General features: G+C 34.2%; 1 protein-coding gene across 1 annotated transcript in view; it reads left to right on the top strand.

Moving 5' to 3' along the window:
• Positions 1–23495, top strand: part of PSMD14 (proteasome 26S subunit, non-ATPase 14) — a 46396-nt gene extending 22901 nt beyond the window's left edge. The window contains exons 7-13 of the mRNA XM_083865813.1: positions 850–920; positions 1893–2043; positions 13911–14018; positions 17093–17167; positions 19523–19648; positions 20820–20882; positions 23066–23495. Coding sequence (XP_083721939.1) covers positions 850–920; positions 1893–2043; positions 13911–14018; positions 17093–17167; positions 19523–19648; positions 20820–20882; positions 23066–23164 — 693 coding nt within the window. The 3' untranslated portion in view covers positions 23165–23495. The remainder of the gene's footprint in view (positions 1–849; positions 921–1892; positions 2044–13910; positions 14019–17092; positions 17168–19522; positions 19649–20819; positions 20883–23065) is intronic.
• The last annotated feature ends 1529 nt before the right edge of the window (positions 23496–25024 follow it).

The raw sequence follows: 25024 nt of genomic DNA, 5'->3' as shown, positions 1-25024 counted from the left end.
TATGTCCTTTTTTATGTATAAATATAGCGGTATAACATGACTTATAGGACTTATAAATTGATAACTTTCAGAACTTGTATACTATAAGGCAGCAGAAAGATTCAAGATGTAAAAGGTTTGATTAGAAAAAGTGTATCATGCCCTTAATTGTGATGGTGCTATATAATTCAAACTTGCTCTCTTTGACAGATCTTAGTTGCATGTCTCGTAAATGATATTTCTGTGATTTGAAGAAAAAAAAAAAATTGAGTAAGAATATCCATTTGTGAACAGATGAAAGAGACTAAAGAGTCAAGGGGCATAATTGGAATTTATGATGCTTTATTTTGTGTAACTAGAATGAAATGTTCTTAAAACAGGCATGGGATGATTCCTTTGTAACTCAGAGCTCCACTCCATGAAATTTTCAAATTCTTTTGCCCTGAGTTTATTCTATACATGTGTATAATATAAAAATCTGCAAAAACCAATATGTGATATTTATCTTGAATAAAATGTGTAGAGCTGAACTTGGAACAAACAACAGGCCACTGTTTGCAGACCAAACAGAGGAGAAAAAGCTGAATTCCTATGCCTATTTAATCATGTTATTTAATCATGTTTACTCGTAGTAAAGATTTCTTAAATAGCAATTCAAAATAATCTTTTAGCATTTTAAAAATCACATTGAAATATATTTCTAAAAATTACATTTTGCATTTAAGGGTGTTCTGTCATGTAGTACTAAAGTATTCAGGTTGCCTTTTTAAACAGATGCTTATGAATATTTTGTTTGTGCGAAGTTACAAGTTAAAAGATAATACTGCTTCATGTGCAACTACTATGATTTTTGTCTGTCTTTTAAATCAGGGTGTCAGTGTGGAGGCAGTTGATCCTGTATTTCAAGCAAAAATGTTGGATATGCTGAAACAGACGGGAAGGTAAGTCACTGTAAAGAGGGCTGACAGTAACAAGTACTCCCTCCACGGATTTTAGAAGAAACGGCTGGATTTCTGCAAAACTAGTGATCTAAGGGCTATTAATCATGTTTAAAAATAAATAATTGCCCAAGAAATTAGGTGAGTAGCATAGCATGTAATTCAGTCCCCCTCATGCATTTCAATTGTCAGGAGAGTGTCACTCCTGTTAAACCTACAGCTTTGATTATCGCCCAGAAAGATTAGAATGCTGCTCAGTTTAGCATAGGTGATTACTACACAGCACCTGCTTAAAAGATTAGGTTTTATTATTTAACCCTTTAGATAAAATATTTAAATTTTTTGGAGTTACAACTTATTCATGAGCAATTTTAATGAAAAGAAAGGAAAAATAATTTTGCAAAAGATCCTAGTATTTAAACAAATTTTTATTTCACTCCTACCTCTCAACAGTTGTCGTCTGCTTGCTCAAATTCTTTTACTGTGGGAAAAACTTCAAAATTAATGTTAGCAAAAGGCTCAGCAGCTGAAAAGAACAGTGCAAATTGCTTTTTGACTGAGTTCCTAGTTCTACTGCTGGTTTAATTGATATTTAATCCTTTCCCACCGTTGGTTCCCGTTGTCCGTGTCTGAAATGGACTTTCTGCCGTGAAAATTCAACCTTCGATGCCAAGGAGTTAAAGAGTAGATATTTACTCAAGTGCTGAAAGGGTAAAAACTGATTCAGGGAAGGTGTGGTAACAGGGTGAAAAACTGAAAGCATGATCTACCACTGCTAATGTGTATCCCTTAATGATAGCCCTCTTTTGTCGCATTTATTCACGTCCATGTTTTCACTATACTATGCTGAGTAATTTAAATATTACTAATGGTGTTTTTTCACAGCTCACCCTAATTTATGTCCTGATATGTTCCTGTTTCTTCTTGTGATAAGTATTTGTATTTTTAAAAATCTCGATGTCCTCTTTGTTTCAGACCTGAGATGGTAGTTGGTTGGTATCATAGTCATCCTGGCTTTGGCTGTTGGTTGTCTGGTGTAGATATCAATACTCAGCAGAGCTTTGAAGCTTTATCAGAAAGAGCTGTTGCTGTGGTGGTGGATCCCATTCAGAGTGTAAAAGGAAAGGTATAGTAGGCTTGTTTTTTATTTTTAAGGTACTTCAGTAAGATTTAATACAGAAGCACTATAAATGTGTGTAAGTACTTGATTTTTGGAGGCTCATACTGTATTAAAAAAAAATTAAAACCAAAATCTCATTGTAAATGAAAAGATCACTTCCAGTTTGTTCTGCATCTTATATAAGTAGTCCTTAAACAGGCTGGAAGTCTTTGACCTTGTCAGTACACATAACCAATCATAATCCTCTCTTAATATTTTCTTATTCAGCTGTCACTCAACAGGTTTACAACTAATAATCCAAGTATACATTGTTTTATACATTGCATTTTAGCTACAAAATCTGAGATCAATTACTAACAGATTAGAATAGGTTCAGCCCCTTAACATGGGTACTAAGAATGCATTGATTTGGAGGCATTGCATATGATGATTTTTATTAAAATTCCTATTCCAAATGTTTTGGGCAATAAAACTTTACAGAGAAGTTGATATCAAGCATTTGAATTTTTGAGAAGTGTGGAGATAAATGATTAAGTACGTTAAGTTATTATGAAAAGAGATTAACTTGCAAAGCATATTGGGTTATAGTTGTCCTTTGTTGAAATCTCTTTTGTTCTTGTTTAGTTCTCTTTTTATTTCTTTCTAGCCCCATATGCCATTTTCCTATTTCCTGCCTCATGACAGCAGGGAGCAGCTCTATTATCACCTTCACAGAGCTGTCTGCAAATGTGAGAGGCAATTCGATTTTGCTCAACCACAGGGAGAGTGGATTAGAAAAACTACAGAACGTACAGAAATTGGCTAGGTGGTTTACTGCTTTAAAATACTGCTGAGGTGTTTTGTTTGAGCATGCACTCCCATTGTATTGTAGAATAATTATTGAAATGCGTGATGGTATATGTGGATGATATTCATGTAAATTTATAAATATTTTAAAAGTGTTCATCTTCTATAAAACTGTAGTATCATATTTCCTGTGAAGCAGATCTTATTAAAGATACCAAACACTATGGGTTGTCTTAATTTCACAGCAGAAGGTTCTGAAGCTCCAGTTGCATTTTCAGTTGTTTGGTTTTTTTTCAATTCTGAATTCTATAGCAAATACATTTATGTAACAGGCAATTGAAAAATTACTAGCTCCTGGTTGTTTGGAAGGTATTAGGCATCTGTATAAATTTTGTTCCTTTTTAAATTGCTTAAAGAGTAGAAAAAAATACAGGTAGTCCTGGCTGGGGGGAAAGATGCAGTAGAACACTTAATTATCCCTAACTTATTTTTCCTAGAACTTTTATTTTCCCACTCTAATAGAAATTTTGAAATAGGAATCTTTTTGTTTTGTCAAAATATAATTGCCAAGACTATTACTAGTAATTAATTTAGACCTCACTAGCTATTAAATCCATTAAGAAGAAAAGCTTCCCAATAAGTCACACTGTTGTTAAAACACGCTTGCTCACTAAGTACTTCTTTTTAAAACAATTTTATTGCCACTCTTAACATAGATATCTGTCTTTGAGGTCTTTGAGATCTTCAATAAAGTAATCTTTAGCATATTTATTTTGAACGTGAATAAATTTTTGTCCATCTAAGCATTTCTCAGTTACAGCTGCTCTTATGGCATTGCTGCCAGTACTTGAGATTACTGGAAGTCTTGTAATGTTTGTTTTTCATACACATTTTTTAGCTGCTACAGTCAGATTAAATTACGTTCTCGGGTTTCACGTTAAAAAAAATTTACATCTGTCATGTTTCTGGCAAGTGCCTCCTTTAAAGCTTAGAAATAAAAAGAATCTCCCAAATTATGAATACTACTTGTAATTAACTTCTTGATTTGGAAGATGTGGAATGTGTTCGAGTTTCATGATCCTGGTTGGCAAGATCACTTATACTAAAATGTGTTTGGATTTTAGATGAACTGAGAGAAGAACAGATATATTAGAGTTCAAGGGGGGTTCTTAGGTCAGGTTTCAGTGCTTCGTATGCCTGGCTAACTTATCATGGCACCCAGAGCCTCTTCATGTGCTACAGAGCTCAAGCTCAGCCTATTTCAGGACATTATCTGCATTTGCCAGCACTAGCAGATGAAGAACCACTTGCAGAGGTAATTTTGCTGTTGTAGTAACCACTGTAATTGTGGGCTTTAGCTACATGAGTCCAAGATCTTTTTACTCATTATACCTTATACTAGCAGGACTGTCTGGCAAAAAAAAATATAGTGAACATGTGGCATAGAAGATTTTAATATGGCGTGTTTTGTCTGAGATTAGATGTATTTAAAAGCAAAATAACAGAATAACACATTAGCTAATTTTAAAGCTGCTTCAGGGCAGGTCCATGCCCATATAAATTGCCATAGTTTATGGTCAGTGAAGCAGTCATGGTTGTGCTAGTGAAGAATAACTGGGGCAGAGGTTATTTTCATGTGTCAGGAAGTTGCAGTGAATTCTGATGAGGAACCTCAGGTTCACCTTGACTAGCTAAAACATTAAAAAGCGGTTTGCCCTGTTAGTGTAGAAAATGAAAATTTGTTAAGTTCTTTGCTAACTGCCTTGTCTTCGTACACGTTTTCTACATAGCACAGGGATGCATGATTGCACGTTAAAAATAAGTAATTCTCATCAGTTAAAAAAATCAAACCAGTCATTTTATGTCTTAAAGCCAATGAGCAAAAATGAAAAAGTCATATAAAATCCTTATATAAAAATAACCCCCTCATATAGATCTGTGGATTAAATGCCAACTGCTTTAATCACCTTTTTAGGACTGGGATATTTTTGTATAAATATATAGTAGGACACATGAAGGACAAGTAAGTCCAAATACTGACCTTACTACTCTACTTACATATTCTTGTACAGAAAAGTATGTTTTTTCATGACTGTGTGCCACATTTTGCAATATTTAGGCTAATAGTGTTCTAATTGTAAAATAAACTCACAGCAGAGCAGTGAGTTTTCACTGAAAGTCAGTGGTCTCAGAACCCAGAGAGGAAAAGCTTTGTTTAGACTTTTTTGTTGTTGTTGTTTTATTTCTTTGAATGAAGTCAAAGTAAACATGCTGAAATATGGCCAATGGGGCAACTGGCTAGCTGTTGTTTCATTTTACACTTACTAATAAACTTTTCTTTTATCCCCTCCAGTTTTTCAATCTGTGCAATGGAAGCTATAATACATATTTAGAATATTCCACAGAAGCAGTAATTTCATTAAAGATCTGGAATACAGCTAAATATTGACATTTCATATTTATTTCCAACATACACTTTGAAATGTCTGTACAGAGAACCATAAACCTTTGCCAAGTGTTAAAAATAAGTGTGTTTTTTTGGACCTTAACTTAGCAGCTGTTCATCACCTCTTAGGGAAAATATAAGTACACTAAACCCATAGTATCTTTAACTCCAAAAGCATTAACTTACTGCCTTGCACTCACTGTACTGTTAAATTAATTTTAAAAACAAGAAAAAAATGGTGTTTTCTTTTTTTAACTGTTGTAACCTTTGGATCTTTATTATAACAAAGTTGCAATTTAAAATTATTTGTTTTTCTGAGAGAGTTAAGTGGTTTCCCTTGATTAATAATGGTTTGCATAAGGATTGATAAAATATTCAAAATTGTCAGAAGTCAATTTTGTACATCTGAGAAGCTTGTTGGCACTTGTGGTGTTTAGCAGGATTGGTAGCAAAATCTCTTACTTGTACAGCAAACTTTCATTTCTGTTAAGCTGTATTTTTTCCTAGCAAGGCACTGTTAGAAGTATTTGTAGGAAGATTTATTGGTTTGTGGCAAAATTCTTTTTTTTTTTTAATTGTTTGCTGAGGAAAATAGGTTTTGCAATAACTTCTTTATAAAATCTGTTTCAGTCACCTCAGACAAATAAAAACAAATATGCTGTGCATCTCAATCTTGTGCTTAAACCAGATCCTGCCACGTTCATAAGAGGATTTTGCTGTGGTACTTTATCCTTATCTTAAACTCATTCAGATGGTAAAAGAAAATAAATATGTACATTTGGGTAGCCTGGTAAATCAAAGTAATTCTAGTTACGAATGATCATCTAGCCCAACTTTGTGCTGAGCACAGTTTCAACATTGAGTTCAGATCAGCTCATTTAGTGTTTTGTCCACTTGAGTCTTGATTCAACAGCCTCATGTCAATTCCTGTTTCAATATTTTATTTTTCTTGCAGTTGTTTTTTTTCCATTTGTATACATATGGTCAGCAGCTCTCTTTTCAGTTTATTACTACTGTCTCCTGCCACATACATCATTGAAGAACCTTTGGTCTGTGGTCTGAGCAACCTCTTCTGGAATTGGAAGATTTTTTACTTCAGAGGCAGAATGTGGGCTGTAGTCTGAAATCGTTTTGTGCATGCAGTTTCTTTTCATTGGTAGTTTAAGATTGCTTTCTTTTGTTCAATTTATAAGATCTTTAGAATTTTATTCTAAAAGGAGTAAAAAATGTGCTGGACCTTATCATTTGTTATTTCAGTAATTTTTGAAGTATGAAAAAAATTACTTCTACTGTGCTGGAGGGAGAGAAAGATACATGCTGGTTTTATCCTCCTTATACAAATGAAGACCCTGAGGAGGCTGGAGGACTTGTTTTAGCAACTTCTTTGCCTGTTTTTCCATTGATACTTGTAAATCTAAGTGACAGCCTGTGTGTAATTAGTGATGTATATGAGCATTATGGGTTTACTGATACCTGGTTTCAGGTTTTTTACCTTTCAGAGTAATAGATGGTCATTTTGTTGAGTGCTGACCATAAAAATAGTGATTTACAAGTAGTTTTGATCTCTTTTGCTACTTTAATGTTCCAGTTTAGATTAAGTTGTCTGTATATTACGCTGTTTCAGATTGCTGACTTCCATTTCTGTGCTGCAAATCTTCCCATTTTATCAAAACAAATATGTATGTGAATGATAATTTGGTAATTACTTGTTAATCTAAAACACTGAAACCAGTAGGAGACAGCAATTTAACAATTCATTTCCAGAATATTGGAATTACCATCTAACTTCAAGATTTTTTTCAGCCGAGCATGTTTTACACCAGTTTTTTGAAAGATTGCATGGTTTTAAACCTTCAGTCTTTTATCAAACTGCTATTATTTTTTCCTTTGAACTTTTCTTTTTCCCTTCTTTGTTCGAATTAACCACGGGATTTAAAGAGACTTTGTTTTTTAAGAAGGCAGAAAAAGAACAGTCCTTGAAATGAGATGTGTGGAGACACTGGTGTAATGCCTGTAATTTAAAATAGCCCATTAAGAATTAAATTTGTGAGAAGTGTAAGCAGATTGGAGCCACCTAACAAGACTTCTTTGATATACCCAACTCCTCCTCCCCACTTCATGTGCTTGTCTTGTTTTTTGCCTTAGCAAGTCTTCCCTAGACACAAGTGAATTCAAGTCTTTAGGGCACAGTTAAAAATAAGTAACACAGTTGAAATTAGTAATTAAAAACAACTAAACAAAACAGTAAATTAACTGTATTGTCACTACTTTGGAGACATGCCTATTTATTGTGAATTATTATGCAGATAGCATTTAGAAGAAAACATATTTTAAAACATGATGCCTGCAATTTTGTCAGAATCTTTTATACCTGGAACAACTTCCATTGTTAGAACTGCATTAGCTAATACTTTTCTATTTTAAATGGAAAAATTCTAAAATGGATAACATAACTTTGCAGTATGTAATTTTAATTGACATATCAAAAGTACATTTCTGAACATTATGCACAGTGTATAGTAATTTTAGATTTTTAGATACTCTCACATACTATGCTATTTCTTGCCTTTGACTGGACAGCAACGTCGTGGTTTGATCTAGGGAAGAACCGAGTTTCAATAGGAGCCTGGTTTGAAGAGTAAGGAAGTTGTATGTTTGTGCTGGGTTTGATCATTGTTGATTTAGTAAAGGTTGATGTTCTTTTCCTGGAGAATCATATTTGTAGGAGATTAATTGTGTCTGCATCACAGTGTGGGCCACTTGGTATTTTCAGTTCAGGCTGTGTAAACTTAGACATAAACTACATAGTTTTATTACTGCCAGTGCACCGCTGCTTTGTTACATTTTCTAGAGTGGTTGTACATATCCAGATTAACATATTTTCCATATTTTACCTTCTATTTTTTTTAATGGAGTGCTGAAATTGTTCGTATCAATCCTAATATTCCAAAATTTGTTATGTAATGTCCGTTGGACTTGTGATTTAATTAAGTAATGTATGTTTACCTACAAAACAATTTACATAGATTACTTGAGTTCATGCCCTTCCCTAAAACAGAAAGTTCCAAGACTTTGTTGAAAAGTATTAAATGTTTAATTTCCTTTTGCTGTGGTGGATGTAGAATAGTCCATTTATCTTCATTAAGGCATATAGCTTTAAAACTTGTGGCTCAGCTTCATGGGAGTTACGGATGCATGCCCTCACTTGTCAAGATAAATGTATTATGCTGTAGTTCTCTTCCCCTTCCAGTATGGATATTGAAGTTGTACTGCAGATTTGACCACAAGTAAATAATTCTCCAAGGATAGAGAAGGAAAATGCACATACTCCTAGGAATATGTTTTCCAGAGCTAAAATTGACATTTTATAAATAATTTCCGTGTTGCAAACTTCAAACTCACAATCACAGCAATTCAGTGATATGCATTTGGCATGAGTCAGTTTCAGTTCTTAGTGCTTTTCATTGGAAATGGCATAAAAAGTACGATTTCTTTGAATTTTTTATGTTGTGGGCTTGCAGGGGACAGAAGATGTTCTTCACTTGTAGTTGTCTAACAGTGCATGGCAGCATAAATAACGAAATGGTCATAAACCTGAACTGCACTTCTCTGGTCACATGTTCCATTTCATTTTTAAAGAATCTAGAAACAAACTAAGCACTTGATAACAGGTCAGTTGCAGGTGATAAAAGAGATTTTAGATGGGACATTACTTCTTTTTCCACACCTGGCATAACCACACTCTATCCTTTGCTCTATCAGTTGTCTTTAAGCACTGGTATGTTTGTTCATAAACATACGGCATAAACAATACACTGGTATTTGAATTCCAAGGACAGAATGCATTTTTAAAGATAGTCACCATATGCCATAGATTCTTCACTGGAAAAATATTGATGTTAGATTTTTTTAAATTTAAACAATAAAGGCTGAATTACACTGAACTGAAGTTTACCACTAAAATACAATGGGAATTGAAAACCAGAGCTATTTCATTCAGGATTATTTGAAAAATTTATATTAGAAGGACATAAGAATCAAGTGTGTAAAGTACTCTTGAATTAATTTTTTTTTTTATACCCCACAAAGTTATGAAAATGGTTTTAGAAAAACTGATAATATTCAGTTGTTATCAGTATCTGATAGTAAGAAACTAAAGAGTGATATCATTCACACTTTCAGGAGAAGCTAAAAGAAGTTTGGCTACTAAGTATCTTAAATTTTAATCAAGCCATTATTTTTAATAACTGTGTGGGGACTATAAGAGGCCAGATTTTTGTCTAGCTAGCAGTTGAGGTGTCCAGTACTTAGACTGTGAGTAAATTTTAATCATATTAATTACAGCTGTCCCAAAATTTACGCAGGATATAATTTTAAATCTTCTTTCTAAAAATACATTCTATGAACTGTACTGTGGGCTGTTGACCCCAGGCAAATGCTAAAAAAAAAGCTGTATAGTTATTGTTTTTTAGATTTATTATGCATTTTGAAGCTAAGACAGATGTACAAAAAGATGCAGTTTTTATTTTGTATTGGCAGCTTCCAAATATTTAGTATCTATTTCCAAGAACTGCAATTAGTAAAGCATCCATGGTACTGAAATCCACACATCCCACAAGCTAATTATATTTGCAAGGTCAGATTGAATACATATTTTCAGAAAAATAAAGGGTTATATAAATGTGTCTTCTACTTGGCTGTTATATCACAGTTTGTTGATCTGGAGTATAATGTGTACAATTCACAAATTTGTCTGATAACAGAAAGTGGTGTGTGATTGTGTTTATTTTACTAACCAGTATATTCACAGCAATCACTTCCAAATATCTCTCCAGTAAAGATGTGTTAATTACAAAACAGACAAGGTCTTCTATTATATTAAAGCTACTAACAAGAAGACAGCAGGAATCACACATGTAAATAGCATCATCAACCCCTATTTTAGTCCTCTGTTTTGATCTGTGAGTTGCGCATAGACCAAAGGTGCTATTAAAGACTCAGTATATGAAATAGGCAGCATTATATGAACAAAATTTATTCAACAAGAAAACAGACCTTTAACATGAATTTAACAAGCCTGAGAAATTATAAACTCTCATATGCTGCAGATTCATGCAGTGATAATAAACAAAAAAGGAAAGTAAGAGGTTTCCTTAAGCTAGCCAAACTGCTAATGGTTTTGTTATAAGCTGTCTGCTGTTGAAATGACCTCTGAAAAGTCTGGAGACACTTACACAAGGAAAAATTAAATGGTCAGAGTGGTGAAAGAGTTGCACTATGGAAGTGCATTAAAAAAAAAATTACCTTCGAATTTCTGGGAAACATCCTAATAGTATAGACTTCTGGTTAACTTTTTAATGTCTTTTTAGGAAAGGAATTTAGCATGAAGCTTGGAAACAATTTTTTACTAAAAGAGCTGTATTACATTATATAGGTTATTTGAGTACAATGAAAACTTAAATTTTTTGGTTGGGAAATACTGATTTTTTACAATAAAAAATCTAAACAACTGAGTGGTGGATTGTACTGGGTTTAATTAATCCTTAGAAGTTCTTTGTTCAAAATACTGTGTCTAAAGTTTCCATCATAGAATAGGGGGTGACCGTGTTTCTGTCATCAGCCTGCATCATTCTGTACTTCGAAATACACAAACATAGAGAAGAGACTTCAGCTTGTACACACCTCCAAGTGCTCACTGGGGCTTTTTTCTTGGATCTTACTGTGGCATAATTAACACCTTCTTCACCCATTGCTCATTAGTACACTGGACATTAATGAGTCTATTTATTTTTATGTAATCCTCTAAAGGTGGGACTGATTTATGCTTGCTATGAAAAAAAGAAACTACATTTCATAGAAATGAATATGTAAGATTTATTATTGTATTTATGTTTTTATTATGTATTAAGTCTAAATTTAGCCTCCAGGTTGCTGAGCATGTTAGTTTCTTTAAGATGGTTGCTATAGTGATAGCAGCAAATTCCTTTAATCTTAGTGTAGTTAAAGTATTTAGTTACCATTGGTCATCAGAGTGCAGCTATGACGAAAAATAGCATTTGCACATGTACTTTTTGTACTCCTCTGAGATTGTAGGAATTGCCATTTGTCATTTTATCCCGTGTAAAAGCATAATATTTGGTATTTGTGATTTCAGATTTTCATACTGGTTTTTTGTTAGATTTATATTTGTTATACTTAGGAAATACTTGCACGTCATTCCTTCAGGAGGACAGATAGAGAGTGCAGTGTATTCCCATGCAGCTTGTACCCGAAACATAATGGCAGATACTTCTGATCAGAATTAAGATGTTTGAGCAATATTCAGTATCACTCATAAATAATTCAGGAACTTGTTCTCATATTTTAGTGTGAAATTTAACTAATCTAACAACAACAAAAAAAACCCAAACTCTAACAGAAATGTTGAATTTGCTTGTAAAAAAAAAAGTAATATTTTATTTTACATAGCTCAAGCCCTAAAACAAATCCAAGCTGGACAATGCCATTCTTTTTGGATAAGCTCAACATTGTCTAGTAAAGTTCTCAGTTAAATTAAGGTCTAGAAGTGGGGCTGTTAGTGAGCTATAAAGCAACTTCTTGTCATTCTAGTATACTTCCAAGTTCATGTTTCTTGCTCCTCAGGGTAAATTTTTGCTTGCTTAGTTTTTTTCCATTATCTAGCTAGTCTCTGGGGAACTGGTGGTGTGCTTCTTTTCTTTTCTTTTTTTTCTTTTTTTTTTCTGCTTTGCTTGACTTTTCAATTTATACTGCCTGTTTGTTACGGTTGGGCATTTCCAGGTGTTGATGAATTAGAGCATCTGGTTAAAATGGAATACAAAGATACATACAAAAGCTTGTCACAAGTGTTCTAAGAGAAAAACGGTAAATGAAAACAACCCCAATTACTACTTACGTTATGAGAAAGAATGCGTAGATATATAGTAACTGTTTTAGATATTTTTGAGAAATCTTTAAATGTAATTCCTTTTTTGTAGCATTGGTATCAGATAGCATACTTCTTCTGCATTCTGAATCTGAATTGGTTTTTTTATTGTTCAGGAAAAAAAATATCACTGGTAACTCACTTTAATGGGTCACAACTGAACATTTTTAATAAAGAACATCTTTTTTAGGAAGGTTTTCTGCATGCAATTTGAAAACATGACATATGCAGGTGGATCTGGCCAACAGCTGAGACACCAAGCAGTAGCCCTTAGTGGCACTCCGTCAGTCAACACCACTGTCTCACTTGGGTCTCAAAAGTAAATCACAACAGGTGATAAGTTTGTAGGGTTTTTTTGTTTACACCTGATGATTTTTTTGTTATAAATACTGGCCAATTAATTTCATTTCCACATGAAGGACCTTAATATTTTTTTCCTTGTAATCCTAAAAACTGCACATTATTTAGTTATTAATACCTGTGTAAATGGAGAGGAAGGTGCTGGAACAAGGTGGGAGACTCAGTGTCACTTTCTTTGTAGACTTTCAGTGACTGTGGTTGATTTCTTGTTTGTTCAACATAAACAAGGTTCAAGTCTTAATTCCTCAAAATACCAAACCAGGCATGTAAATGCAACTGTCGTTGTCCAACTCATAGTACAGAAAATAAAAGAACAAAAATTATTATAGAAAAGCTGTTAAAAGGAGATTTAAGTTAATAACTCTTCAAACATATGCAGACAAGATGCCTGCAAAGTCTGCCTGGTACTGTTTTAGTGGATGTGCAAGGCTGCACTGGTTCAGTTAAAAGACTGGGACCTAAAGAAGAATTCTTCTTGCAGTTATGAACCTGTGCTGGTCAGGACACAATAAGGGTTTGAGTGTATTGTTGCTATGTTCTTAGGTCTGTTACAGCTCCTATAGGTTTTGGATAGGGGTGGGGATTTTATTATATGGGACCATGAATTTCTCTTTCCAAAAATTTTCATAGACAAATTTAGCACAGGACAGAGTAAGAATCAGTGATGGGTTTACATTATTTGCCATAAAATAGCACTGAATACTGCCTGCCGTGTACCTTTAAATCATAAATGACCTTGGTTTTCTTTTTCTCTATTTTTTACTCCTGAGCATGACACTGACAAGGACTTTTTAATCCATCAGACAGTTTATAGACCCTTTCGTAGTCACAAGAAGCAAAAAGCATCTGACTAGAAGGGAATACATGGGGCAAGTTCCTTGCTGGCTATAATTTTGTTGTCATTTCAAGTATTGTGGTAGTATAATTGATGTGACAGGACTGGGCTTTAGACTTGGTCCCTTAGCTTGTGCTCACTTTCAGTTTTAGTCTCTCTCTGTCATTCATTTTGATTGGATAAGATTTAGGTGACAAACATATGCATAGTTTTGAGGCTTAGAGTAAGTGTACATAAAATTCAATGTTATATGGTGATATAATGTATATAAAACTTACAGCTCCACGGAAAAGGTAATAATTGGTGTCACCTTACAATACCAGGTAGTGTACTGTGCTGATCACATAGCCAGCAGGAGGTTCTTTTTTATTAATATTATAATTAAATGATTTTCTGGATAAAGGCCAAAAACAGATGAGAGTTGATTGTGCCTTGTCCACTGTTGCTTGGCTCTATTAGTTGCATTTTCTAAAAAGAATTGACTTGACATCTTGTTTTTACAGGTTGTTATTGATGCCTTCAGATTGATCAATGCTAATATGATGGTCTTAGGACATGAACCAAGACAAACAACTTCGAATCTGGGTCACTTAAACAAGCCATCTATCCAGGTAAACCTCGTGCTGATAGTCCTATAAATTGCAAGATTAATTAATTAATTTTTGGGGAAGGTACTTAAAAAAGTAGGTTACAAATTATTTATTCTCTCTATTGCATTTTTCCACATACATCTATAATTGATATGATTCATCAATGGACATGTATATGTGAGGGGTTTAAAATTGAGCCCTAAATTAGCTTACTGAGTGTGAATGCATGTATTTAATGTGTACAGCAAAGATTCAAGTATAAATTTATGGAAATGCAAACTTTTAAAAGTGACAATTGATGACATAGCATGTGAAGCAAGACCAGGTGCTCTTTTCAGATGCTTGTCAACATCTCAGCTTTCTTTAAGATAAGTTACTCATGAGTAAATTATGGAAAAAGTTCTTTCTTTTCTTTTTACTCTAATTTTTCAAGGTTCTTGCTTATTATGTAATCTAGATTAAACCTTGTGTTGTGTCTTAAATAATTAATCTCTGATTTTTATGTAATGCAGTAGTTTGCTGAAAAAATGGTGCAGGAGGATATTCAATGGATAAAATGGATGCCTGATTGGCTTCTGCTGTAATGTTTCTTTTGCACACACATTTGTGAAACTTAAATATTCAGAGTTTGATTTCTGAAGTTGACTTTCACTAAAAAGAAAAAAATTTTGGTCTTCACTGAAGCAAGTCTTTATTTTGAGAAATGGCTTCTATCCTGAAACAAGTATTCTCTGGAGTGATTAATGTTTTTATCCCTGTTCTTCTGCCTTAATGTTTTTCCTTTAAAAAACTTTTCTCCCTTCCTATGTATTCTAAAGGCATGTGTCCTTGAAACCATGAAGCCCAGTTCCTGCTTTTTGTTCCATTACTTGAACAATAAAAGCAATCTTTTGCTTGGTAAACTTTCAAGAAAAAGGCCATCCACTAGTCAGAACAGAGCTGAAATAATGGCTGAACTCATGCTCTAAGAGTGCCATCCTATGGGAAGTCCTAGACCACCATGCCCCAGTCTTTAAAAAGATAACTTGATGGTTTTTGTCATTAATACATTGAAACTCTTTGCTGTTGATAAAAATGCTAGCGAAAAAGGGTCTTAAAATTAAAGAGTGTCTGCTTCAGGAGGCTGTTTTACTTTTGATTTTTGAATTGGTCAAAACTGCAAACAATAATGAGTATGAAATAAGCCACTAATACTCTTGATTGGATGTAGGCAAGCCCATGCTTGTGTGTTTCAGGGTTTTTCTAACTGGGCTTTTCTGGACCATGTGTAATGCTTTCCCTTGGAAACCCCTGCAGGATTGTATAGCTTCATTATTTTAAGATCACTGTCACTGCAGCATGGCATATTTTGGCCATGGGATTTTGGGTTTCTGTTATTAAAATGGATAGTTTTTGTTTGTGTTGATTTTTTGCAAGCTGGCAATGAGCTGTTGCAAATGTCATAATTTTAAATGATGTTCTGTTCCTAAAGCTGCAAGAGCTCTTGGAGTGTTGTTTTGCTTTTATTTTAAGCCATGAATAAAATTCCAACCCAGTTGAGGACGGAAGCAAACTAAATATTGATTTCAGCTGGGCTAGACATTACTTAAAATCTCAGGAAGAAGAATAATAGAATAATACATGCCTTGGCTTCATTCCTTTTTTGTGTGTGTGCTTTTTTCTTGTGTTCCCTTACAAACGGCTTTTTTACAGTTGTTTACCTTTTACATCTGCCCACTCTTTTAAAGGGTAGTTTTTGAAAGGGGACAGAAAAGGGAGAGGATAGTGAGAGAAGGCAAACCTATTTGTCGAATTTTAACAACTTGACAAAACTTCCTAAATTTCTACACCTGAGTTTGTACACAAACACTAAAACCTCATATGCAGTCATTTTGAATGAGATAATAAAATGGCAGTGGAAATTACTTGGTAATAGTTTCAACTATAAATTCCTTTGTTGATGATAAAACCTGTATTTTACAAGTTTAATTAAAATAAGTTGCACAAGTAATGGTTTTATGTAAATGCTAATTCTCATAACTTTTCAAGTACTTTTTATCTTTATAGATGTATTTGCAATAGAAATCTATTGAAAATGTATGTATGAAAACATTTTCAGCTTTCATACAGATGATTTTGTAATGCTGAAATATTAAGTTGCATAAGATGCAACTACACATTCATTTTGTATAGCTCTAAATATATATTTAAACATAATTAGGTGGAATGCTTGAAACAGGTATTTATCACTAATTCAGCATACTTTACATATGATTTATTGTATCTTGTTTGTAAATGTATACTTCATATGTGAAATTTTATTTGAAAATAGACTCTATTAGTTGTGATGAGGACTGATCATAGAATTTTACCTGCCTAAATATTAATACATCTCATGCTTAAGTCATAAATGTAAAAGGAAATATCTAATCTGCATGAGCAAAATAGAAAATACACGCATACAGCTGTCACTAAAAATAATCCAGTTGATCAGACTGTATTTGCAGAGGCCATAATTATAGTGAAAAAGGTGATTTGGTTTTTTCTTTATTTACAGTTAAAAAGTAAAATTAGTTTTAATACCCAAGGTTAATTTGATGCACATTGTCTAACTGAGGTTTTTGCTTGTTTCAGTTAATCCCTTTTCACGTTGTACCCTGGAGAATAAACTTGGGAATGTTTACAGTGTTTATAAATAAATAGATAGCAAATAGTCTTTTATTTGTTACAGAATATTTTAATAGAATATTTTAGTAGGAGTGATAACCAAATTTATTGAGAGAGGAAGAATTTGAGAGAAATATGTTTGTGCATATGTATCGGTCAAATGTTTGAAGGCAGTTACCATTTTTTCTTATTATAGTTGCTACTGTGCGAAAAAAAATCTGGTTTAGAAATAGAAAGCATAACTGTCAGTTAATGAACACAAAATGAAAAATAGAACCAGGTATATTTACTTCATATCTCCTTACAGTCTCTGTATATTTTTCTTTGTGTGTTTTCTTTTATTTGAGTGATGTTTAAAGATGTTTATATTGAAATTAGCTTTCTCCTTATGATATTTCTTCATTCCAGTGGTGGGTGATTTAACTCAGTTTCTCCCCTGAATTTTGCAGGCACTAATCCATGGACTAAACAGACATTACTATTCCATCACCATCAACTACAGGAAGAATGAACTAGAACAGAAGGTAATTGTTTCAGCTTTAATTCAGAGTACCAGGAACATTATACAAACTATTTAAAATTTGTGGCAGTATTCTGATTTCAACAGCTGTTACTTTCAGTAATTGTTTTAACTCTCCTGGAATAGGTGGCTTTTCTTCCAGAAAGCACTTGAATGTACAGTCATGGTGATGAAACTTTCCACAACCACATTCTAATGACCATATGAATAGTTTGACAACATTTTTGTCCACCTTATGGGAAGTTGTCATGCTGTTCTCTGCACCTAAGTTTGTCCAAAGTTTCAAGTTTTCAGTGATGAAGCTGAAAGACATACTAGCTGCCTTCGTTTTCACAGGCTGGAATTCCTGATGCTAGGAGAATTTTTAACTGCGTTTTCCAAAATGGAATGTATAATCAAGAGATGTTCGGTTATTGTTTGCTGTAATCCCTTTGACAGAAGGTACTTCTAGTTGGTATGATTGGAATTCCCCAAGACATCACTGAATATCAGGAAGTAGTGATGTCCTGCATTTACAGAAGAAATACTATGGAGTTACTGACAACAAATGGTTTTTGTTATTTTTGCATCAAACTTCTTCAGGTTACATGCAAAATCTAGCTTGAGAGTCTCAACAGGAAAACAAAAAGGAAGGAAAAAGGCTTACTTATAATCTACAGAAATTAATCATTGAGAAGCCAGATTCTGTCGTCTGTGTATGTTCTGTGATATGTGTGTGCATTTTCATGGCCTTGTTAGGGTTATAAATTCATCTTAAAGCTTATGATAAAATGGCCAGAATAGTTTTTTTCACACAATTCAGACTTTCTGAGTTATAAGTAATAATAATTAAAAAAAACCCAGTTTCAAATAGTGGAGGAATATGTGTGCAAATTAAGGTGTTGGAAAGAGTGTGTGAAATGCACAACCATTTTCCGTGCAGTATCAGACTTATAAGACCTCACTCTTACTGAAAAGAGTAACTGATTCAACAAAACCAGCTCTCAGGAAATGTCCCTGAGGCTTCCAGGGGGTTATTCTTTCCAGCCAAATGCAACAATTTGGCAAATCCAGTCTTGTCTGAAGTTTCAAGTGTGTACTTTCGTCAATAGCTTTACATAAGTGACTAATTACCTTTGCAAGTAGGAGAATAATCTTGACCAAGTTGGGAAGACTTTAATCTGTGAGGTAACAACTCTCTCTCACATCTTTCATGAGGCAGCTTCATACATATCTCAAACCCCCCTCGTGGTGGTGGTGATCTGTTATCTCCATCTGTGGTAAGAAGAGTACATGCTTCATGTATTAGATTAGGAGCTCATCACACCAAACCTTAATTTTAAAATCAAGATAGCCTAGCTAAACTGTCCATATGCAGTTTGCCTACGACTCCTTCTGTCAGTAGCTAAGATCTTGCTAACACAAATTATGACACAAACTTTCAACTCAGTTCACATGTTCCAAAGCCAGGTTTCTTTGGAAGCTCTACATAGGATGAAACAGGTATTTTTATTCAGGTGATAGCAATTACAGGGATTACCAGTTCTCAAAAATGTCTAGTAAATGTTCACAAATTGAAGGCAAGCTGAAACTGTTTGCTGCAAGGGTCCTCCCTACAGTCAAGTGTGCAGGAGATCCACAAAATACACTTCCTTTATGCATGAAAATAAAGAAGTTGCTGTTGTAGCTATTCCTTTGCTCTTTCAAGATTACATGAAAGTGTCAAGTAAAACCTTTCAAATATTTTTAGTAGTGCCTGCATTTATCACCATCAAATCTCTGCACATTTTATCTTACGGTTTTTATGCTTGTTTATTCTGTATGAGGCAAAGACACCCAAGTCATGCTTTGGTCACTTTCGAAGTTTATTTTATCATAACTGTCAGTTGCTTGCATACAGATCAGATAATCAGTGAAGCCTGTGTGACTACTTTATGAATTTAATCCAAGCATTAAAATATTTTTCAACTTTGTCAGAGGCCAAAAGCTTCAACTGTTCCTCCTATGGTGGCTAAAGTATTCGATTTTCTCTTAGCCCTGCTATGAGGCAATTGTGTATCCTCCACCTGCAGCAAAAGTAACAAATCACAGAAAACAAAACTACATATTCTTGTCAAAGTAAATGTGACCCATGTTTTCATCCCTTATTTTCATATTTAGTATTCAAGAAGCTCAATCTTTAAAAAGTGTGCAAATTTATGTTCTACTCTGGCCAGAATAGCTTATCATTGTATTTCCTCTGTTTAAACACAGACATTGTAAGTTCCAATTTTTTTAATATATATTCTTCTTACTATAAATCAGTTGCCTGTCAAAGAGATCTTCATTATATTCTGAAAGTATTTTATGGTGAATGCTCTAAAGAGGTTTTATCTTGCAGATGCTGCTAAATTTGCATAAGAAGAGTTGGATGGAAGGTTTGACACTTCAGGACTACAGTGAACACTGCAAACTCAATGAAACAGTAGTGAAGGAGATGTTAGAATTAGCTAAGAATTATAACAAGGTATTCATGTCCCATAATGATAGTATAACTGTAGCTGTGTTTATGAAGTGAAGAAATTAGTTGCTTAATTTCAGAAGGACTTGATTATCACAAACTTTGTTCAGAATGACTGTAGTTCGTACTAATCAGCTACGTGTGGTTTCTGGATTAAGTTGCCAGATTAGCTCCTCAGCCATTGCCACCAGACTTTTTGCCCTAAACTTTTGTCAAAGTGTTTAGTTACGTGCTTTGCTTTGAAGTGTGAGTAATCATACCGATTTTGTATTTTTACTTGGTGATGATAATGTAAGATTTCTGTAGGTCAAAATGAGAAGTTAGTCGCATTTTTCAATCCTTCAGTCAAGGACTGTTTGATCATTGCAGCAGAGTAAAGGTTATATACCTGTATCAGTCTAGTAACAGGCTATAAGTATTTAGAACACAGTCCAGAGCCCAATTCAATGTTCTTTCTGTTTACATAAGGAATTTGTTACTGTAAGTAAGAGGAATTACAGCTACTTACCGTTTTAATACTGACACACTTAGAAATATTTCTTACAAATCCTAGATCTCAACAAGCATTCTATGAATAGTAATCATGTCAGTATTTCTTAACAAGTGTTATTTTTTTAACTCCTTAGAAGTCCTTAAAACCAAAATTCATTATTCAGTATTACGTTCACTAGTTAAGTTAGTGGATGAACTTTATGAAGACACTGTATTTGAAGGCAACATAACAGCATCAAAATATATTAAAATAAATTACTTTAAAGAGTACAAAAATTTATTGAGGTCAAATCTCCAGTAGTTGAAATGGTGTAGATAATGTTGGGTTTGGTTCTGTTTTACTATTTTAACAGTTTTCAAGTATCTTTAACTATTGATACCGCTCATTTAAGATTTTTGCTTAATAACATTTTGGTGAATATCTGACAATAAAACCATTCATAAGTGTTTGCCTTGATCTTTTGCACTAACACTCAGTAATTAAAACCACGTCTGCTGAAGAGCTGAAGTACCTTTCCTTTTGACTTTCTGAAATGTGTTGCTGTTTGATTTTTTTTCCTTTTTTTTTTTTCCTTTTTTTTTTCCCCTTTTTTTTAAGGAACAGAATTGTATTTTGAGAATCTGTGGCTTGGGGAAAAAGTAAACGAAATCTGAAACACTGACCTTTTCTGTGTTTCTTTCACAGGCTGTTGAAGAAGAAGATAAGATGACACCTGAACAGCTGGCAATAAAAAATGTTGGCAAGCAGGTGAGGTGTGATGAATTAGAGTGAGGTGGAATGATATGCTTCGTTCATTCTAAATACTAATTTTTTACATGCACATAGGTGATTTTAGTTCTATGTGCATGATGTTCTCAATGCTTCAAATAATAAATTTATTTTGGTTGGGTGTTGTGCAAGGAACAGGGCCTTTGACAGTAGGTAATTGGCAGAATATCTGCAAGCTGTGTTCTACATTTGTTTTTATTATATGCTGAAGAGCAGTGTTGAAATTCAGTAGTTTCCCTTTTCATTCTTCATTTGTTTTAACAACTTCTGAGAGACATAAAGATATCCAAGTCTGTGTCAGCGAGACCCAAACTGTGGAGACACTTAAAAAATGGTGATCATGGAAACAGAGGTGAGGGGGGTGTGTTTGTACATTATCATGGCTGAAGAGCCAGCTCACCCCTGTCTTCAGTTCATGAACACACTGTCAGTGCTTAGCTCTCAGACACACTTGGCAGGTAGGCTGAGTTCCTTTGTATTGGTGTTTGAGGAAGACTGTTTAGGACCACAACTGAAACCAAAAAAACCCACTCAATTCATTCCATCCCTTTGCAATGTTAGGATATAATGTCTTTTTAAAGACTCAACAAAAAAACTATTTCTATATTTGATTTCAACATAAAGGTAGAGGGAATGTGCTCTTGTGAAGAAGAGGAGAGCAAAGCAAATTTGTAAGAGCTTGCATTCAAGAAGGGCAATGGAAACAAGAAATAGCTTTTAAAATATCTAGTGTGTCCTTAAAGAACCAGTACTTATTGTATTGCTAGTAGCAGTAGAAGAATTTAAAAGATTCTGGATTGCTCTTATGTGTCAGCTTCTAGCAGCAATGTCATAACACATCTGCACTATTGTTCAGTCACTCATGTATTTCTGTAGCATTCAGAACAATGGAGTTTATGCACACCTACACATACATAAATATATACATATAAAATATGTAAAAGGGTTGTATTTTAAGGGTTATGATGTCATCCTAAACAGAACTTGCACTTGACTAGTTGTTACGCATATGTGAAAAAAACCATTTTGATATAGTTCTTCAAAAAGAATTTTTTCCTGATAAATTTTTTTAAGTTTTCTTTAAATAAAAAAATGGTTCAGTGAAGTAATTTTCAAGTGGGTTTTTTTATGCAGCTTAGATAAAAAGCTTTGTAAACAAGCAGCCACTCACAATAGAGATATTATGTTATTAGGTGTATAATTTGTTAGGAACAGAAAGAATATTGGAGAACTGTCTGATCTTTGAAAAGGAGTTTTTTAAGAAGGGCAGTGTACATGGATTCAGTAGCACTCAACTTTATAAATTTACATGGGTTCATTACATTTTGACAATAATTCCATCTTTTAAAGAAGTTACAGTTCCCATGCATTATTGTCTTCCATATTTTAATTTCTTTACACACAAGAATTACTACAATAATACTATAATAAAGTTTAGACATCTTTTTGAGGTGTGCCTGATATTTTTGTAGTATTTAGAGATTAATTATTTCATATCAGTGGTGAAACTGAAGAAGTGCATGGGTATGATTTTCAACCAGAAATAATCTTATTGTTGCATGCAGATGCCCACAAATGCCTACATCAATTGAGTAATAGTGCGTGGGGATATGTATTTTCAGAAAACTGCTCAGCTTTAACATTCAATTCCCAAGAGCTTTTGAACAGGGCATTGTTCATGTTTCATGTTTTTATGGGTATAGATACGCTAATTTTCTTGCAGTCAACATAGCTATTCAAAGGCTGTGTTAGATGATGCTTGAATCTTTGCAGGATTAGAACACACATTTGTGCAAAGATGTGAAAAGAAATTGGAATGTACCAGGACTAAGATTAAAATATTGGCCTTAGTGGCATGTAGGGTAAAATTCACATGTTGTGTGTTACCCTTAAAACTAACTCACAGCTGCTACGGTTACTCTTGATATGCTGGATAGAAACTTACTTCCTAAACCTATCCTCAACTTAACTGTTAGTATGAATTAATAAAATTTTGTTCATGGAAATTCAGTCATTTGCAAGGTCTTCCTGGAATGGAAAATTTAGGAGCATTACTGGCCTGTGTTCATTAACTCACAGACATCTTAAATAGACTTGAAGTAAATGAAATCTTTCAGAGATGTGTTTCAGTCATTCCTCTCATGGCATCCTTTGTATTTCAGGACCCTAAACGTCATTTAGAAGAGCATGTGGATGTGCTGATGACCTCAAACATTGTCCAGTGTTTAGCTGCTATGTTGGATACAGTTGTATTTAAATAACTGATTTACCGTTTGTGATACTTCCTGTGTATATTTGTTTATTGTTTTTAATACTCACAAAACAGAGACTGTTGAGGCTCTATTTGATTAAACGGAGACACCTGACTTCATTTGCAATATAAGTGCAGCACTATAACACCTCTCAGTCTCTAATTGTGCATTTGCTTCAGTTTCTTTATGTCAGGGCCCTCACAGATTCCAAAGCATTCGAGAACACAATGTGGGAAAAAATGTAGTACATTTTCATTTAATATTTGGGGGGGAAATCAGTAGTACATATATATTTTGATTGTTGCAACATAATAAAAATACATTTACAAATCTGCCTTAAGTTCTGGATGGTGTTTTTTGAGAAAGGACAGCGGGAATTAACAAATGAGAAAAAGTATTAATAAAGATTTGTTTCTCCCCACTGTAAAACTACTGAGATACTAATTGCTAGGAAGGCAAAAATTCTCTGCTGGAATTTGGCTCCTATAGATTACCAGTTACTCTCTTGGAGATTAAAACAAAAAAAAAATCATAGTGTTGAATTCTGAGGATGTACAAAACCAAAAATGTTGAAAATTCCTCTCAGTTCCTTTTGAATATTATTCAAACCCTAATATCTACAGAAGACAACTGACCTTAAGGAAATTAATTCAGTTGCTGATAACTGAATCACAGAACTCTCACTAGTAGTGTCATAAATAGCAGTATTCTGAGAATAAACATTAGAGTGACAAGAAGCTGTTCTAGGTTAGATGAACCCACCCTCCTGTGAGAGAATGTACATGAGATGTCCATTAATATAAATATATGGAAAGAGTCCCAACTAGAATACAACATTTAAAACCATTTCCACTGACTGGAGAAGGAAAAACTTGCAGGAAGGCAGGTGGTTTGACTGCTTGGTTTGAAGCAGGCAAAGCAAAATATCTGGGTTTGGGGAGTGACTCTGGGTTTTGGGCAGAGACTGATTGGAATTTTTCGTTGGGGTTCTTTTTATCAAATGCTGGATGTTGCTTAGGCTGATTTCATTCTTTTGTCTGGGCAGAAGTTTTCTTTTTCCCTTCACTGTTGGTTTGATTTTTTTAATAATAAACAGCAACAGTACTGGCAGGCAAATATTTCAAAACTATCTACATCTCTTGTTAAGTTTTAAAAATTTGACTTCTTATTTACGTACTAAGGAAATAACCCATAAAATTGTCTTATTTTCTGGCTTATGCCAGTATTTACTTACACTTTACCATTCAAAGATTTTTCTTTTGTTTGAAATTTCTTATTGAGGCCTTTTAATTTACTATTTTAGACTAACTCTCTCTCAAAGTATATTTAGCATGCACTTACTTCAGAGGGAAACATGCAGATTTTTGCAGCTGCCCTCCTTATGGCCTTCCCTCTGCCCCCACAGTAGGCAGTGGAATATCAGACTGGGAAAATGGAGACATACCAAACCACATTTGCCTGCCTGTAGTTAAATGGAAGTTCTTTCTGGAGATTCCCACTGCAGACCTGGGGTGGTTGAGGAAGGCTGCGTTCGGGCCTCGCCGCTGCCGGATGTGCACGCCCGGGGTGAGATGGGGCAGGAGCTGATCGAGGGACCTGCCCTGGGGCTTGTCTGCCAGGGGGGCTCTGCATCTCTGCCGCTCTCTACTCCCACACACACGTGTAACACCACGAGGGAGACAGAGTTTGGCAGGTCGTGGGTAACATGGCACTGCAGAACAGGAGAAGAGCTAGCGCAGTGCTGCAGTGTATACATGCGTGAGAGGCTGGTGTAAGCAGGGAGACAAACCAGTGAGTCTTACATATTCTAAATTAATTTTGACAAATGTACATCTTGCAGAGGGTAGCTGAAGGGAGTCTGTTGGCGAC

Source organism: Zosterops lateralis (assembly GCF_965231275.1).
Source record: "Zosterops lateralis genome assembly, chromosome: 7".
Taxonomy (NCBI): Eukaryota; Metazoa; Chordata; class Aves; order Passeriformes; family Zosteropidae; genus Zosterops; species Zosterops lateralis.
This window is presented reverse-complemented; position numbering and strand designations above follow the sequence as displayed.